Here is a 20,592-nt window from a genome sequence, read left to right as displayed (position 1 = left end):
GGGTTGTAAAGAGGGGGGAAGAAAGAAACACATGAAGGAAGCAAGGAAGCAATTTGTGAGAGCGTTGACTTCAACACAAATAATGTGAACTCAAAATAAAAAGTCGTGTGAGAAAATGAAGCATATACTTGAGATACCAGCGTTGATTCTGGACTCTTGCTGGGAGTGTATGACTCTCCTCTTATCTTATCTCTATATATATTATTAGTTTCCTTCAAAACCTCTTCCATCCCCAACATAGCTAGGCTTAGCTTATCAGCTTATGCTTCTCTCTACTCTCTACTCCTTCAGCACAATTTTAGACAAGAATTGAAGGTAATCTTTCTAACCTTCTCTTCTCTCTCTATCTCTCTCTATATGTGTAAAGGTGTGGCCTTTTTCTGACTGGTGAGTAGTATTAGTGGGAGGCCCACTTTTTTTAGCACTAAAAGTGAAGCACTTGTTTCTAGATTTTATTATAATATATCATTTCACCTTTTTCCACCATTCAAAATCAACCAACTGTTTTTTTATTATGCTCCAAGCGACTCTAATTTCTGCACTTGATTATTGTGTTTAACACAAACTGTTTTCATATTTGAGGCCAGAATATAACTTTCCATAACAAAATAGAGGGAAACAATGTTCTTGCTTTTCTATATAGGATGATTTCCTATACCTTCATGTGTCCTTTACAATATTCAATTTCTGGATAATTTTTTCAGCTTCCTCATGCTTCTGATCTTGTTAGTCTTTGTTCAATATAGGTCACTCATTAGATTCATATTCCTTATCTGCAAAATTGGCCCTCTCTCTGTTTTCCTCTCTTTATTGTTTTTGTTTTGTTATGGATTTGGTAGGGACAAGAAGACAGGAATTTTTTTCTTTTTTGTGAGGTCATAGAATTGAGGAAAATGTTATTACTCTCTTAACTGTCTTCTACGAAGTTTTCGTTTTCATGGTGTATACTCAAGTTGACTTGAATGCCACCTGTTTTTCTAAAAGTGGTTGGAAACTTAGAACCTTTTTGTGAACATGTATAGGACCGGCTTTGCAAAATATCATTTTAGACTTTTCAACTTTGTGCTGCTGTTGACTATGAATAATATAATATACGCTTTTCTCTCCCAATTTATGATATTTTGTTTTTTAATACCAAAGTGAAGGGTAGTTTACCAATTCATTGCATCAGCATAAGAGTGATGAATGATCTACATCAGCTTCATTTTTTTAACCAACACTATAACATGTGATTCTTGCATATAACCTGTTTGATAAAGTGTCTAAAAGAAAATTGAACTTGCATCATTTTTCTCTCTTCTGCAGGAAACTTTGTAATTACATTTTGGGGAGTATCCAGAATCAGAATTAGAGATGGCAGGGCAACAATTAGGAGTGCTGAATGCACTCGATGTTGCAAAGACACAGTGGTACCATTTCACAGCAATTGTGATTGCTGGCATGGGATTTTTCACAGATGCCTATGATCTTTTCTGCATCTCCCTTGTCACCAAGTTGCTTGGGAGGATATACTACACAGATATAAAAGATCCAAAGCCTGGTGTTCTGCCTCCAAATGTTCAAGCTGCTGTGACAGGTGTCGCGCTATGTGGCACTCTAGCAGGCCAGCTTTTCTTTGGTTGGCTTGGTGACAAGATGGGAAGGAAGAGGGTCTATGGACTAACCCTCATGCTCATGGTGGTTTGTTCCATTGCCTCTGGCCTCTCTTTCGGATCTAGCGCGAAGGGTGTTATAGCAACCCTTTGTTTCTTCAGGTTCTGGCTTGGCTTTGGGATTGGTGGCGACTACCCTCTTTCGGCTACAATCATGTCTGAGTATGCCAATAAGAAGACAAGAGGAGCCTTCATTGCTGCGGTGTTTGCTATGCAAGGATTTGGGATCCTTGCTGGTGGAATTGTGGCCTTGATTGTCTCATCTTCATTTGACCATCACTACAAGGTCCCTACTTATAAAGAAAATCCACAAGCATCATTGGTGCTGCCTGCATTTGATTATGTTTGGCGCATCATCTTGATGTTTGGTGCTGTGCCGGCTGCTCTGACTTACTACTGGCGTATGAAGATGCCTGAGACGGCTCGTTACACAGCTCTTGTTGCCAAGAATGCTAAACAAGCCGCCTCGGACATGTCCAAGGTGCTACAAGTTGATCTTGAAGCTGAGGAGGAGAAGGTGAAAGAAATTACAGAGAGTCAAACCCAAAAGTTTGGCTTGTTCAGCAAGGAATTTGCCAAGCGCCACGGCTTGCACTTGTTGGGAACCACAACCACTTGGTTCTTGTTGGACATTGCTTTCTACAGTCAGAATCTATTCCAGAAGGACATTTTCAGTGCCATTGGATGGATCCCACCTTCCCAAAATATGAACGCAATCCATGAGGTTTATAGAATTGCAAGAGCACAAACACTCATTGCACTATGCAGTACTGTACCAGGGTACTGGTTTACAGTGGCCTTCATCGATTACATGGGACGATTTGCCATCCAATTGATGGGTTTCATCTTCATGACAATCTTCATGTTCGCACTCGCCATACCATATGATCACTGGACTAAGAAAGAGAACAGAATTGGGTTTGTAGTGATGTACTCACTGACCTTCTTCTTCTCAAACTTTGGTCCCAACGCAACCACATTTGTTGTCCCAGCGGAGATTTTCCCAGCGAGATTGAGGTCTACTTGTCATGGAATCTCAGCAGCTGCAGGTAAAGCCGGAGCCATTGTAGGTGCATTCGGATTCTTGTATGCTTCGCAAAGCAAGGACCCGAAGAAGACTGACAAGGGATACCCAACTGGTATCGGTGTCAAGAACTCCCTCATTATGCTTGGTGTCATCAACTTTTTGGGAATTATATTCACCTTGTTGGTGCCAGAATCAAAGGGAAAATCACTGGAAGAGTTGAGTGGGGAGAATGAAGATGAAGGTGCTGAGGCTATTGAGATGCAAGGATCTGCTAGGACAGTTCCAGTTTAATCAAAGTGTTTAAAAAGTATATGCTTTTTGTTGTAATGTGAAAATTTTAATTTCTGATATTCTCCACTGTAAGATGCATAATAATTATGTAGATATTTGCTTTTGTGTGTGAACATTTCAAATTCAATGTCATTGAAGAGGGTTCATCATGTGTTTCAATCTTTTTAATTGGTCTTTGAAATCTTCATAATCATATCTGTAATTGAATATATTGGAAGAAATTATTTTTCACAAATTCCTCTGATTTCATAGGTGCTGTTAAGAAAATTTCAGCGATTTTTCATATATTATGTATGCACTCCTTTCATTTTCATTTCCTTCACTCCATTTTGTGCAGTGGGACGTATGATACAGGCAAATATCATAATTCCTAAAACCATATATCATTCCACAAATAACAGACTAGAGTTGTTTACTAGAACAAGAAAAAATCAGTAATTAAATTATGTATAATGAGTGACAATATGACAAGAAACATAATATATGATGACTTTGATAGATGCAATATACTTGACCTTGGAAAGGCTTGTGTATTGTTGTGTGTATGAACTTCAAGAAGATTATTGCATCTAATAAGGAGCTAGCAGAAGACACAATTCTACAACAAGATAAGAAGCTGCAAAAATTAAAGTACTAAAATATATAGAATCTGTTATCCTTTTCAAAGCCACAATTTCTCAGAAAGCCACTCTCACAACTACATTGCTTTCATTTTCAGAAGGCCAAAGTCACCAGCGAGTAGTTAAAGTTGCAATGTCCAATTACATGATCAGTGCTTCAACATGGTGTGGTTTAGTTCGGCACAACATATTGGTAAACCAAATTTTCTTTTGTCCCTTTTCGTTTTCGTTTTCGTTTTTTTTTTTTTTTAATACGGTAGATAAATTGTCAAGCTCAAAATCAAAGAAGCAAGACAAATACATTATGAACTACAAAAACTAAATAAGACTCAAAATCTGAATAAAAGAGTAAGGCATCTTTGGTTTGGCTATTAGAAGCAAAAAATATAACAAAATATTTAACCTCAATGGAGAAATAAAAAGAAAAACAATTAGGCAATAGCTAGGGAATTAGGAATAATACACATTCCATTTCCATGACAAAATAAGCATATAGGTATTTAGCCTTAACCAACTTTTTTTTATTGGTAGTATTTTTCTTTTCTTTTTAAGTAATATTTTTGGGTTTATAATTATATAACCTGTTAGCTGCCATATTCCACTCTTAAAACATGAAATATATCATGATAGTCACAGTGGTATGTAGTCTTAGTTAAAAGAAAATGACAAATAAATCCTTAAGGATTTATACTTCGGATAGATTAATCTTTAAAGAAAAAAAAAGTATTAATAAAGTCATCTAATATAGTAGATGTGGACACACTACCTTTAAATTAGCTCCTATATAATTAGAGTAGAAAGTCTTAATTTAAACTAATCTTCACGTTTGTTATTCTAAAAAATTTTATTTGTACTTTTTTTTTTTAAAGACTAATCTCACAGTAATTAAGACTTGATTTAATAAATTTTTTTGACAAAATATATGTAATTTTGAAAAACACATGCTCCTCTTTTTATATTTGATAAATCAAAACATAGTCATTCTAACAAAGGAGAAGAAAAAGAGTTGCATGTGATAAAGAGAAAGTGATATCCACTCTGATGAAAAAGAGAAAATTGCTGTTAAATTACACTAATGAAAATCGTAGAATTCCCAAGTAGGACTTATTACACTATGCCAAATTAAAAGGCACTGATGGAGAATTTGGAGCACACCAATAGCGTAGAGGAAAACATGGGTAGTAGTGCAAAACCTTGGTGTAAGTCCCTTAATTCAAACTTTTTAAGTATTGCATTGGTTTCTTGATCATTATCCACTCTCTTGGTGTCAGAGCTCTCCAAGTCAAGCCAAATAGCATTTCCTCTAAATTGGTGAGTCTTTCATTCTTCTCCCGTTACACTAGTTAATACTTGATACACAACCTCACTTGCGCATGCTATAATTTCTTGAAAAGAAACTAACATTTTATAATTCATCAGAATGTGAACATTTAAAAAACAAAACTACCAATGTTATTTTGTCCTGGTATTCATAAATTTTATTGTACAATCTCTATATAACCCTCATTTTGTCTTGTTCTCAGTTTTGCGTGTATTTGACAACTATATAGTTTCTCATCTAACGTTAGTCATATGTTAAACAAAAATACTATTTATATATTAAAATTAGTTATTATGATAAAATTATTATTTATTTATACAAAATATATGTATAATTTAATTTATTTTTAATATATTTTATATTAATAACTGATTTTAATAGTTAATTTTAATATACATCTAATATAATTATATATTAAATTAAATAGCAATAAGAAATAAAAAAAAAAAGAAGATAGAAATAGAAAAAAAATAATAATATCACTTTTTATTTTACAAATAATAATAATAATAATAATAATAATAATAATAATAATAATCATTACTCTTCCGTTAGTGTTGTTCTTCATGTGGGTCATGGTATAATATTAATGGTGTTGTAGTAGTCATCGTTCATGAGGTTCGTTGCAACATGAGTCATGCACCAAACTCTTCATTCGATATAAACTATTTCATCACTTTTTAGAAACTTTCTCCCGTAATCATGATCCAATTGAAGTTTTTGATTGCCTAACAGTTGGGAAAGATTGTTGGTTTTTCTTTTCTCTTTTGTAAGATCCAATTCCAATTTTTTGAGTGTTTCCTTGTATTTTCGTATTATTATTTTAATCAGATTTTTTTGGATTAATTGAAGTGAGAGAAAACAGTCACAAATTGAAAGAGAAGAGAAAAAAATAGAATTCTAATTTTTTATACAAAATAGCATATTTTAAATAAAAATTTTTCATTCGTTTACGTTGGATCGGCCTGAAATTTAGACTGTAAGTTACTTCATCTTACTCTTCATTCTGGACAGTAGAGATGTTGATTAGAATTCTATAGTAGAAGAAAATAGCTTCGAACAACAATTCTAATTTTTGATATTTTTTATTTTCTTGTTACTCATTTGTAAGCTTTGGTGTTTTAGTGTTTTGGCTGATTGTATGCACGATTTATGCTTTGTTTGAGACTCTCTAGTAGCTCATATTTAATTATAGTTGAGCTATGTCATTGGTCTGGACGACTCGTGATTTTTACCTCTTACATTGAGGGAGTTTTTCACGTTAAAATATCGGTATGTTCTTGTTGTTGCTTTACTTGATATATTTGCTTGCTCATTGTTGCTGTCATATTATTTTGTGAGTGCTTTCATATTGTTCTTGTATTAGGTATTTGTGTAGTTTTTGTTGCTGGACTCTTTCATACTAGCATCAGAGCTTGTTAGTATCTTTTTGGGCTTGTGATTCTGTGAACAATGGAAGCAAATACTAATACTAGTAGGATGATCACTCTTAATGGTCCTAATTAAAATTTGTAAAAGTCAAAGATGGAAGATTTGCTTTACCTTACGAATTTTCATCAACCAGTTTTTGGTACAGAAAAGTCTAATGATAAATCTGATAATGATTGGACTTATTGCAAAGGCAAATTTGTGGATATATTAGGCAATGGGTTGACGATAATGTATTGAACCATATTATTGGAGAGACACATACTCGGATCCTTAGGATTAAACTAGAACAGTTGTACGCTTAGAAAACTGGGAATAACAAGATGTTTTTTATTAATCAGTTATTGGCTTTAAAATATACAGACGGGATATCAATGACAGATCACTTGAATAACTTTCAAGGAATAATGAATCAGTTATCTTCCATGATATCAAGTTTGATGAAGAGGTTCAAGAATTGATACTTCTTGGCTCTTTACTAGAATCATGAGATATTTTCAGAATTTTATTGTCCAATTCTACTCCTAATGGTGTAATCTCTATGGATCTTGTCAAGAGCAGTATTTTGAATGAAAAAATGAGAAGAAAGTCACAAGGTACATCATCTGCACATTCAGATGTTCTGGTTCTCGAGTTTAGAGAAAGAAACAAAAATCAAGGTGTTAAAATTAGAGATCAAAGTAGAAGCAAATCTCGAGGAATGTATAAAAATATTGAGTGTCATCATTGTGGTCAAAAGGAGCATGTGAAAAAATTGTGTTGGCAGTTAAAGAAGGAGAAATCCAAGGCAAGTAAAGACAAGAGCACAAATAAAGATGATGATAGCAATGAAGATAATGTCAATGTAACTCATGATAATTTTCTTCCTGTTGAGAAGTTTAAATCTGTTAATCTTGTTGATAATAGCATCCGTTGGGTGATTGACAGTGGTGCTTCTATTCATGTTACATTTAGAAAGAATTTATTTACGTTTTATACTCCTGGTAATTTTGGTGATGTAAAAATGGCTCATCAAGGTATTACAAAATGTGCTAGTGTTGGACAGATTTGCCTAAAAACCTACAAAGGTACCAAATTAATGTTGAAGCATGTGAAGCATATTCCAGACATTCGGTTGAACTTACTTTCTGTTGGTAAGTTATGTGATAAAGACTTGGATAACTCATTCTCTCGTGATAACTGGAAGCTCACCAAGGGTTCCATGGTTGTTGCTAGAGGTACATGACATTCTACTCTTTATTTAACTCAAGCAAAGATTGTGAAAGATGTTGTTAATGCTACTAAGTTTATTGATGAAACTGACTTATGGCATAAAAAATTATGTTATATGAGTGAGAAAGGCATGAATATGTTATCCAAGAGAAATTTTTTATCTGGTTGCAAGGTTGCTTTGCAAAAGTGCAATCATTGCTTTGCTGGGAAACAAAACAAGATTTCTTTCGAGAGCCATCCACCTTCAAAGAAGTCAAAAATACTTGACTTGGTGCATTCTTAGGTATGTGGGCCGATGAAGACAAGAACACTTAAAGGGTCTATCTATTTTGTAACCTTTATTGATGATCATTCTAGAAAATTATGGGTTTCACTTTGAAGAACAAAGATCAAGTTTTGGATGTGTTCAAGAAATTTCAAGCTTTTGTTAAAAGAGAAATTGGAAAGAAGTTGAAATGCATTCGTATTAACAATGATGGTGAGTACTCAGGTCTATCTGATGCTTATGTAAAGAGCATAGTATAAGACATTAGAAGACTTCTCCGAAGACTCCTTAGTTGAATGGCCTGTATAAAAGAATGAACAGAATATTGGTTGAAAGAGTTAGGTATTTATTGTCACAGTCTGAATTGACAAAATTCTCTTGGGGATGAAGTTTTGAGCACTGTTGTTCATGTCTTGAACCAGACACCATGTGTTTCCTTGTAATTTGAAGTGCCAGAAAAGGTATAGTCAGATAAAGATGTTTCTCATGATCATTGAAGATGTCTTTGGATGCAAAGATTTTTTTTATATTCCCAAAGATGAGATATCTAAATTTGATTTAAAAGACTAGGTAATGTATTTTTATTGGCTATGGCATGGATGAGTTTGGTTACAGGTTTTATGATCCTATTAACAAGAAGATGATTTAAAATAGAGATGTTATCTTTTTTGAAGACTAAACATTTAAGGTTATTGATAATACAGATAAGCCAATGGTTCAACCTAGTGATGATTTTTCTGACTTGGATATTACTCCCTCCATGTCTGTGGTAGAAGATGGTAGAGTTGAAGCTCATAATAATGAGCATGATATAGGTGCAAGTGAAGATGAAATAGTTGATTCGACGCTTGATGAAGTTTGGTGATAATGAGCATGATGCAAATGCACTCAAAAGGTCTACACGAGAAAGGAAGCCTTCACAAGGTCTCCACATGAGTTTGTCTTGATGACTGGTGGGAGAGAACCTGAATGCTTTAGAGAGGCTATTGAAGATGGAAGCAAAGTTCAATGGCTTAAAGCTATACAAGAAGAAATGAAGTTCTTGCTCAAGAATGATACCTATAAATTGGTGAAGCTAGCTAAGGGTATGAGAATTTTGAAGAACAAATGTGTAATATCCTACCACTTAGAGCTTTACGCCTAGGTCGTAAATTAAAGGTGGTGAGGCCCCACGACTTCTAAAAACAAAAATACGTACGTAGATATATACGAAGAATAGTTTAATTAGGAGTCTTGAAAGAAAAGATGAACAAAGTAAAACCGAAAACGTGATATATATATATATATATAAAACCAAAAATAAACCCAAAACATAGATATATATCCTGGTTCTCCAAAGTCAACCTCTAGGTGGGACAAAATACAACTACATACAAAGTGGAGAGTACCACACACACACACAAGCATAAAATCCTAAAGTAGATTTTTGCTTCAGTAGAGCCTCCAGCATGTTCAGTGAGGTGCCTCACATCCTACATCTGAAAAATAACAGAATATGTATGGAATGAGAATCGAGAGTTTTTAGTATAGTAAAGGTGTCCGCATAGATAATAAATAATGTCCCAGAAAGCCAGAGGCATTCCAAAGACCAAAACCCCAACACTTATAACAAAATTCGAGAGGTTTCACTAAACCAGAATAGGGTAACTATATCTAAGGAATCTAATTTGATTCTTCACTTCCCGTTCTCTGCAAACCTCCAATTCACCATGTGGAACAACCTTCAGTGTTTCCTCCACCAACATGAGGGATCTCTTAGAAAAAAAAAACACAAATAAGAAAAACACAAATATAGTAATAGATACGGCAAATAGATCAAATAGCAGTTAGTTACAGATAAGCAATCAGGCAAGCCAAACAAATGCATACCCAAACAAAACATACAAGTGTATATGATGGATGTCTGTCTTATCGCTAATGATATCATATGTCGGTTATACAGCCAAACTCGACATGTCCGGTAGCAAACTTTGGACAGAAACACCACATCGCGGAACAAATGGGACTAAGTCACAATCATTGCATACTACCCGCTTAATCCATAGCAAGTGGAACGAACCACTACTACTGCGTACTACCCAAGAGGGTGTTTACAAACTCAACCCGGAGCAAGTAGACAAACCACAACCCTTGCTACTGCCTAGGTATCTCAAACAGTTAAAAATAAATTTTTGTATAAAAAAAAGGTTTGTGCGTACGCATCATTACTGTGCGTACGCATGCACCAGAATGTATTGCCAGCCTGTGCGTATGCACCATTGCTGTGTGTATGCATAACTTATAAAATTCCAGGGTGTGCATACGTACATCTCTCGTGCGTATGCACGAGTATTGTCACACGCTCTAGACCGTGCGTGCGCACAGTAGTGTGCATGGGCACTCAAACCAGAAATTCTGGTTTTCTCAACTTCACAAAGTTCAGTTTTTTATACCTAAATTTCGGTATTCATAACTTTCTCTACAAAACTTTAATTTCTCTCATCTTTACACCATTTTAAAGCTCTCACAAACATCTTCGATTTAGAATAAAGTTCACTCAAATCTAAACTTCGAGGGCCAAGTTATGACCCGCCGAAGTTGGTTAAAAATCTACTTTTACCAAATTTTGCCAACTTCTCTAGTTTTCAAAATTTCCAATCCAAAACCAAACCAACCACAATCAAATTAATACCAATATTCTACACACTATCACACACTCTTCATCCATTTCTCAATCACTCTAACACCTAAATTCATCAATCAATTCAAACATTTTTTATGCATAATTCTACTAGTTTCACTAATTTAATCATCACTCATTCAACAAGTTCACTCACAAAACCACCAACTTCACAATTACATATTCAATTATCAATATTCAATATCCAACATATTATCAACTCAAATTCACAATGCTTCCACCACTTTCAACATTTGAAATTCAACAATTTCACATTACATGCACATATCATGTCCAATAAATTAAATCAACCAATTCACATTATTCAAACCTATCCTAAGGCAACTAGCCTATTTTTCTATGCAACATTATATATTATCTACAAGAAACCAAAATCATACCTTGGCCGATTTTTCCCTAAGTCACAAAACACCTCAAGACCTTATTTCCATGAGTTTCCTAGCCTCCAAAGTCCACTTGACAAGCTTCCAACCACTAGAGTTCCAATTCAACCACTCCACTTCCCCAATTTGACATCAACTTCACATATATTCAACCTAATTTTATATAATTTTGTGCGTACGTACAACAATGGTCCATATGCATAGGCTGGGAATTCATTTCGGTGCGTGCGTACGCACAACAATGATGTGTATGCATGAACCCTATTTTTCACACAAAACTCTGTTTTTAATTATTTGACCTTTTCAGCAGACCTGTAAACTTTCGTAATCCCTATTTAAGGTCCGATAGCTAGTCTTTAGGTTTCGGAATCAGAGCGAACATATTGAGGGTGTTGAATTGATATTGAGAAAAAAATAGATTTAATGACATGAGAGTTGTGATGGGGATGATTACGATAATGAAAAATGAGAATGATTGATGATGACTAACTATGATGAGTATGGTTATGATATTGAGAGATGATGATAAATGAATTTGATTAAGATATGTTGGGAGTGATTATGATTTTATGATTGAGATATGAAGAGAATGATTATGAAAATGGAACTGAGTCTGATTGAGATGTGCCTTCCTGGATAGTATGCAAGGGTTGGGCCTCGTCCCACTTGCTCCAGGTTAGTAATTAAAACATCTGGACAGTAGCAATGGTGGTGGTTCGTCCCACTTGCTCCGGATTAATGTTTGAGATACTTAGGCCGTAGCAAGGGTTGTGATTCGTCCCACTTGCTCCAGGTTAGTCATTGAGATACCTGGCAATAGCAAAGGTTGTGGTTTATCCCACTTGCTCCGGGTTGAGTTTGTAAACACCCACTTGGGTAGTACGCAGTAGTAGTGGTTCATTCTACTTGCTTTGGGTTAAGCGGGTAAGATAAAAGGGCTGTGGCTTAGTCCCACTTACTCTGCGATATGGTGTTTCTATCCAGGGTTCGCTACCGAACATGTCAGATTTGGCTGTATAATTGACAGGTGATATCATCGGCCATAGGACAGACATACATCATATGCAATTGTATGTTTTGTTTGGGTAATCATTTGTTTGGCTTGCCTAATTGCTTATTTGTAACTAACTACTATTTGATCTATTTGCCGTATCTGTTACTATATTTGTGTTTGTTTGCTGAGAGATCCTTCATGCTGGTGGAGGAGATGCTAAGGGTTGTTTCACATGGTAAATTGGAGGTTTGCAGAGAATGAGAAGTGAAGACTCAGATTAGATTCCTTAGATATAGTTACCCTACCCTGGTTTAGTGAAAACTCTAGGATTTTGATATAAGTGTTGGGATTTTGGAATGCCTCTAGGATTAGATTGATTTTGAAGAGATTTTTTCTCCTATTATGAGAGTGTCATCCATTCGTGCTGTACTTGGATTAGCAACTTAACTTGATCCGGAGATTAAGCAAATGGATGTGAAGACAACTTTTTTTTATGGTGATTTAGACAAAAAAAACTCTACATAGGGCAGCCAGAAGACTTTGTTGTTAGAGAAAAGGAAGGCCTTGTGTGTAAGTTTAAGAAGAGTCTTTATGAGTTGAAGCAAGCTCCAAGACAATAGTACAAGAACTTTGAATCTGTTATGAGGAGCATGGTTACCATAAGACAATTTCAAATTATTGTGTATTTGTGAGAAAGTTTTTTGATGGTGATTTCATCATTCTTTTGTTTTATGTGGATGATATTTTGATTGTAGGCAAGAATGTTTTGAGGATTAATGAGTTAAAGAAACAGTTAAGCAAGTTCTTTGCTATGAAGGACTTGAGTCCTCTCAAACAGATTTTGGGTATGACTATTACTTATTATAGAGATTTCAAAAAGCTTTATTTGTCACAGAAAATGTACATAAAGAAGGTGTCTTCAAAGGTTTGGCATGAATGATGCCAAATGTGTTGCTAGTTCTTTTGCTCCTCATTTTAAGTTGAGTACCAAGCAGTGTCCAACTACTGATAAGAAAAAACAAGTAATGGATGAAATTTCTTATGCCTCAGCTGTTGGAAGCTTGATGTATATTATGGCGTGCACTAGACCAGACATTGCTCATGCAGTTGGTACTGTGAGTCGTTTCCTCTCTAATCCAGGTAAAGAACATTGGAATACTGTTAAATAGATTATGAGATATCTAAAAGGTACAACTAACTTGAGTTTGAGTTTTGGTGGTGAGAAACCTTTGCTAGTTGGATTTACTGATGCACGCATGGAAAGAGATGTTGATTCTCGAAAGTCTACTTTAGGTTATTTGGTCAAGTTTGCAAGGGGAGCTATTCCATGGCAGTCAAAGCTACAGAAGTCTGTTGCACTTTCTACCACAAAGACAAAGTTTATTGCAGCAATTGAAGCATGTAAAGAGTTATTGTGGATGAAGAAATTTCTTGGAGAGATTGGTTTCAAGCAAGACCGTTATGTGTTCTTGTGTGATAGTCAAAGTATTATTCATCTTGCTAAGAATTCTACTTTTCATGTAAGATCTAAACATATCGATGTTAGGTATCACTAGATACGGGATGTCTTGAATTTCAAGTTGTTGGAACATGAGAAAGTTCACACTGATGATAATGGTACTGATATGATGACAAAAGTATTGCCAAGAGATAAGTTTGAAACATGTTATTTGATCGCCGAGATGGCAAGGGCCTCCACCTAGTCGAGAAGGGGGAGTTTTGTTGGGTTTTTTCTCTCCTTTGTGAGGCTCAAGCCCAATTTTTTGGGGTGTCTCTTTGCACCCTTATGTCACTATCCTAATCAAACTTTTTTGGGTTAATTGAGAGTGAGAGAGGACAGTCACAAAATAAAGAGAGAAGAGGGAAAACAAATTTTCCATTTTTATATAAAGTAGCAGATTTCAAATAGAAGTTTCTCATTCGTTTACCGTTGGATCAGCCTGAAATTTGGATTGCAAGTTCACCGCATCTTGTTCTTTATTCAGGACGGTAGAGATATTGATTGGAAGTCTATAGTGAGAGAAAATAGCTTCAAACAACAGCTTTGATTTTGGATTTTTTCATCTTTTTGTTACTCATTTGTAAGCTTTGGTGTTTTGGCTGATTGTATGCACGATTTGTACTTTGTTTGAGACTCTCTTATACCTCATATTTGATTATAGTAGATGTAAGAACTGGAATCGAACTAAATTCTTAGATAAAATAAAAAGAATCATTTAATTACTCAAAATAGGTTCTAAAAATTAGAAATATTAATTAGAAAATTTAAAGGTGAGATTTGGATCCATTAGATTTTTTCGAGTGGAAAAAATGTAATTTTCTATGAAAAATTGTGTAAAAATGCGTACCAGTAAATTAGCCGGAGGTACCAGCTTAAATCTGTTCGGTATTGCGTGAGAGAAAATAAAACAGTAGAAAAACTTAGAAAAATATTTAGAATTGAAAACAGGGCACTAATTGTAAAGGTTTTGACCCAAAGTTAGGCCAAATAGACCAAAAATACTAAACGGATTGGACCGGGTCTAAGCCCAACATATATAAGCACCATTTAGAGGCCACTCAGCCTCATAACATCACAATACACTAACCTAGTAGCTGCCAAGTGAGAGGAGAGGAAGAAGATGTGGCACTATTCACTTCCTTTTTCATTTGCTTGTAACTTGAGCTACGGAGCCCCGATTCACATGCCGTTTGTGACCACGCGTAGCTCTCGCCAAGCCCATTATTTTGATCTAAATAAAGTGATAAGAATCTTGAAATCTATACTCTAATTTCCTGCCCTAACAATTTCGCATTTTTGGGTTTTGTTTTTTGGTAGATTTTGTGATTTTGGTTATTTATGGGTGATCTAGCTTTGGGTTATTATTGAATTTTGTCCCTAATACCATCGGACAATATAAGTTTCTTCAAAACCCTTGTGGTTTGATGTTTTGGTTAGCTCTAGTGTTGATTTTGGTATATTATATGATGTTAGATTGAGGTTTGGTGGTTATTGGAGTTGTTTTGGCTACTTGGAGCTTTGAGATTGAGTTTGGAGCTTTTGGATTAAGCTTGGTGGCCTTGTTTTGGTGTTTTGACCGTGGTGGGAATCAGCCAAGGTGTGGTTTCGATTTCCTTTAGGTAATATGTAATGTTTCGTGAAACTTAGGCTAGTGGACCTTAGAATATGATTGAATTGAATGAATGTTTATTGAATTGTGTTTGTGATATATGTATCTTGATGGAGATTGAATAAAATTATATGTGTTGGAGTATGCTTATAATGATGTGTGATAAATGATGTATATGAAGAGTTGAGTTAGTGCAAAATTGTTGAGATTGGAATCTTGGTTTAGGAATCGTGGATTTTGTTGAACTATAAGGAGAAGAGGGAAAACTAAGTGAAATAGGTGTGAAAATGCTTGAAGTGCAATTGAGTAGTAAATTATAGTGTGTGGTAGTATTTTGATGATGATTTTGAATATGTTTGAATGGGTTTGGGTTGAAGTTTTGGAAAACTAGGGAATCTTGTCACTTTGGTAAAAACCTTATTTTTGATGAACTTTGAGGAGGCATAACTTCGACTTCGGATCCTCAATTTTGATGAAAGTTATTTTAAATGAAAGTTGGGTCCGAGGGCTTTAAGACGTTTAAAGAACGGATGAAAAATATTTTAAAACAGAAAAGTTATGCGCATTTGAAGTTTGTTATAAAAATTTGATTTCTACAGCTTTTGAAATTTTTCTAAGTCTGTCAGGGCATGCATACACGGAACAGTGCACGCGACGCGGACATTGGTTACTAGCAAGTGATCTCGTGTACGCGGGCAATGCATGCATACGCGAGCGTGCCATTATACAGGCATGCGTTGCATCATGTTGGACACGACGCAGGTCTCCTTTACTGTTTCTAGTACTCGAGTACGTGGACGTAGCTTGCGTACGCAACCTTGGCCAAATGACACACATGCGTACGCAAATAGGGGGCTTGCGTACGCGAGACTCTTGTTTTGCTAAAAACTTATTTTCTTGCAATTTCAACTGATTATCTAGCTTTCTAAACTTCTTTAATTGTTGTTTAAGACTCCTAACTAGTAATTAGACTTTGAGGCTATTGAGGATGAGTTAAATGACTTAAGAATTAGATATTTCTGTTATGAGTTTAGAATATGGAGACTTAGGTTTCTGAAGTACTGTGGATAGACTAGTTGGGTAAATTGGCGAGGTACTGTATTGGTGATGAATTTGAGAATTTGAGAGTTTGATGATGGTTAAGATGAACTTGGAACTTGGAAAGAGGTAAGTGAACTTATGCTATGATCAGTGATCATTGAAACGGATATTTTATTATTAATGTGCTAAGATCTGGTAAGTTGCTATGCACCTAGCAAGGACGGTGGTTAATCTCGCTTGTCGAGGTAGCAGTGCCGGCGTAGGGGCCGTGGTAGTCTCCCACCTACGTTCATATTTGAGGACTGTGGCAGTCTCCCGCTCACATAACATTCTCTACCGCAAGAGTGTACTCGAGCACTATAACCCAAAAGAGTGTGCCATGCATTATATCCGGGAGCACAAGAAAAAGTGCTGGACATTATACACCAGGAAGCACCAAGAAATAGTGTGCAAGGCACTATATCCCTGGCGTGGCAGAAAGGCTACATTCGAAAGGATGTGTCAGGTTGGTAGTTGAACCGACAAGTGATATCACGAGCCAAATAGGATAGGCATTCATCATATGCACCTTCTATATGCTTGTTTGCTTTGCTTAACTTCATTATGCCTAAATGAATCACTTGTCTACTTGCTATTTGTTCTACTTGCTATATACGTATATTACTTGTGCTTTACTAGTTTGCATTACCTGTGTTTTCTGCTGGGATTGAGGAGGCTCGGTAAGTGGTGGCGATGGGATCGCATGGAGGATAGGCTGGTGAAAGCTGTGGAACAGCGGTGACTAGTATTAGTTAGAAATCCCTTAAGTTAGATTACCTTGTTTATGGTTTACTTTATTTATATTTCATTAAGCTTGAATATCCTGTTATCGATGTGAAGTACTAGGATTGTCTTTGGTGTCCCAGAACCTTATATCTTATCTATTGGGTACTGTTACCATATTGAGAACCTCCGGTTCTCATACCATATATTGTTGTTGTTTTTCAGATGCAGGTCGCAACCCACCTCGGTGAGTTTGTGGACGTGGTGACAGAGCGGAGGATGATTCAATTTTGTTTTATATTTTATTTTGCTAGTAGTTCTCTCAATTTTGAATTATTGTATTTCGATGCCAGAGAGGCTTTATTTCGGAAAACCTTGAGAGATAGGATGTAAGTTATTTTATTATCAAAACTCTATTGTATTAGGTTTAAACTAGTCGGCCTAAACTCCGCAGACTGCGACTAGTTCCCTTTTGTATACTGTATATATAACTTGTACTTATTATCTATTACCTTGTATATATTGGAGCTATTTGCAGGGTATATATATACTCCACTTACACGACTTTCCCGATAATATCCATAAATGACTTGTCTTTGGTAAGATATGTATGTTATCCCCATTAAATTCAGATGCATGATATACATCAGTACTCCAATGCATTTCTCCCTGTGAGTTAGAATAAATATATTTTCGAACTTTTTCCTTCAAATTGAAAGTGTATGTTCCCGCGCGAATCTCGGCAATCACTTGCTCTGATTCTACGTATTGATTATTTTGAACTAATAAAAAGCTTTTCGGTGGAATTCTAACATTATGTAGAATGTCATCACTTTCAATAGTTACATATAAGTCTATATAAGATAAAAAAGCAGGATGACCGTGACGTGTACGCGTGGGATAAACCAAATCTTGATTGAATCTTATTTTTCCATTAGACGGAGCTCGCACGTGTTCTGCAGTACCTCCTGTGAATACTCCACCTGTATGAAAAGTTCTTAATGTTAGTTGAGTACCAGGTTCTCCAATCGATTGGCCCGCAATAATACCTACAGCTTCGCCTAATTCCACCAAGTTTCCATGAGTAGGACTCCGCCCATAACACAATCGACAGATCCAAGATGTATTCCTACAAGTAAAAGGGGTTCGAATAGATATTGATTGTGTTTGAAAATTTATTAAACGATTGATTAGTCCAATCCCAATATCTTGATTTCGAATGGCAATACATCGCGAACCTATATATATATTGTCTGCTAATACACGACCAATTAATGTTTGTATCAAAATTCTTTCTGGCATTATTTCATTCTGGGTATTTATAGAAATTCCTCGAATGGTACCACAATCCACCCGTCGTACAACAATGTGCTGAACTACTTCAACAAGTCTGCGAGTAAGATATACAGCATCTGATGTTCGTACAGCAGTATCCACAACCCCTTTACGGGCTCCGTAACAAGAAATTATATATTCTGTTAAAGAGAGTCCCTCGCGTAAATTGCTTTGAATGGGTAAATCAATCATTTTTCCTTGTGGATCTGACATTAATCCTCTCATACCCACTAATTGGTGTACTTGAGATGCATTTCCTCTAGCGCCTGAGAAAGACATTATATGAACTGGATTTAGGGGGTCGGTCATCCTAAAATTGGGACTCATTTCTTGTCGTAAATATTCACTTGTAGCATACCATATCTCAATGGATTGGCGTAATTTTTCTACTGCATGTACATTTCCATAATGATGGTGTTTTTCCAAAATAAAACTTTGTTGTTCAGCATCTTGAACAAGCCACCCCTTAGACGGTATGGTTAAAAGATCGTCGACCCCTAAGGAAATGGATGTAACAGTAGCTTGCCGGAACCCCAAAGTTTTTACTTGATCCAGTATATGTGATGTATATGCCATTCCGAAGTGATCTATTAATCTACTAATAAGTCGCTTAATGGCAGTTCCACCGATTACTTTATTGTGAAAGACCAGATCAGCCCGTTCTCCCATAAGTACCTCCATATTCTGCTCAGTGGGATTAAGTTCAACAATGGATTTTAGTCAATGGTTTGAAAACTTCCCTTCTTTGCTTATGTTGATTCGTGTAGAAGTTTATTTAAAAAACTAAGATGCTACCCGATCCTAATTGATCCTTGAATTCAAATCCGCATCAGAAATTGACTTAACTAGATACTATATAAATGGGCTCGACAAAAACCTTATATGGTGTTTTAGAACTGTCGTGATGTTTTATCGCTTTTGTTTCACGGTTACAGGATGAAGTTTAGTGTGATAAGGTGTTACAGTAGAGCTATTTGATTAGTATGGATGACTCGTGATTTTTATCTCTCACATTGAATGAGTTTTTTATATTAAAATATCAGTATGTTTTTATTATTGCTTTACTTGATATATTTACTTGCTCATTATTGCTACCATATTATTTTATGAGTGCTTTTATATTATTCTCATGTTAAATATTTGTGTTGTTTTTGCTGTTGGACTCTTTTAAAGATATTTCTAATCTATCTTTCTGGAAAATTATTGTTACATTTGTGCATTCTGTTTATGCACGCACTAAAAAAAACGTTTTACTTTTTTTATTAAAAAAGAAAAGAAAATATATAAAAGAAAATTCTAAGATCACAGATCAAAGTATACATGTTTTATGATTCGTTTTATTATCAAATTAAATACCCCTATGCTAGTAGTTGGACATTTATAACATTATGCATCGTGCAAATATGTGCCTTACAATGTGGATTGTTATTCATTTGATCAATGATGATATGAATGTTGTAGACACACTTAAGGGATCACTACCTACTCCAACTTCAAAATGGCATGTCAAATCTGTTTTTGGGTGGAGATTGGTTTATCGCACAAGGGTCACATTGTATACCTGGATTTTTCACGTTGTCAAAGTCGTGTTACCTAAGCCTAAAGCAATTGAACCTAAACTAACTTATAATTTGCATTTGTCAAATCACCTTACCATAGCTTTTTCTCCAGTTAAGTTAGGGAATAAAGCTTCTACCACGTGTATGTCTACTTTTTAACAATATATTAATTATTTGGCCGAAACAAAAAGTCCAAATATATTAGGGACTTCACAAATATATATAACACCACTCAAAAACTTGTAATCCCATGTACAATGTATTTTGTTTTAGAAAAATTTTCAAAATCAATTTTTATTTATATTGATCAATAATTTTTGCTAATACATATATTCTATTAGTATATTTAATTTTTTTTAACATCATCTCACAAAAATATACTAATAATTAAATATTGGCAAAAAAATAAATTATGTTGACCCTGTATTATTACTGTTTTACTTATCTTTTTGTAGCAAGATTTTCTGAGCCCATTTTATATAGTACAGACTAATTATGCACCTTAATATCAGTCATCGATATTCAAAATTAACAGCCTTGCTATATAGTGATCATCAAGATGGTTTCATTTATATATTGAGAAAATCTAGCGGACCAATATCACACCTTTACAAATATTAATAATAATTAATCGATGATTATAAATCACATTTATTAATCGATGACTATAAACCATAAAATTTGTTGATCCCTAATACTTCGCATAGTCTTGCTCTTAAAAGAGTAATCATCATCAATGACATATTGCATACACTAGCGTGTATACGTGTGAGTGATCCGAACTACTTTGACATTTAGTTTTTAATAAAAATAATTGAGTTGAAATTTCGGCATGCAAACTGTATTCATATAACAAGGAATTAAATATTCTGTTCATGTATAAACTACAAAGATATATATAATAAATCATCA

The 20,592-nt window shown here is 35.0% G+C and overlaps 1 protein-coding gene across 1 annotated transcript; it reads left to right on the top strand.

Moving 5' to 3' along the window:
• LOC107617866 (probable inorganic phosphate transporter 1-3) lies at positions 283 to 3,138 on the top strand (the record flags this gene model as incomplete). The annotated part of the gene is given in 2 exon segments (XM_016319739.2): positions 283 to 315; positions 1,306 to 3,138. A coding segment is annotated over 1 exon segment (1,617 nt). The 3' UTR covers positions 2,971 to 3,138.

Source organism: Arachis ipaensis, chromosome B09 (assembly GCF_000816755.2).
Source record: "Arachis ipaensis cultivar K30076 chromosome B09, Araip1.1, whole genome shotgun sequence".
NCBI classification, from domain to species: Eukaryota; Viridiplantae; Streptophyta; class Magnoliopsida; order Fabales; family Fabaceae; genus Arachis; species Arachis ipaensis.
Note: the sequence above shows the minus strand (reverse complement) of the source record. Positions and strands in the feature narration are given on the sequence as shown.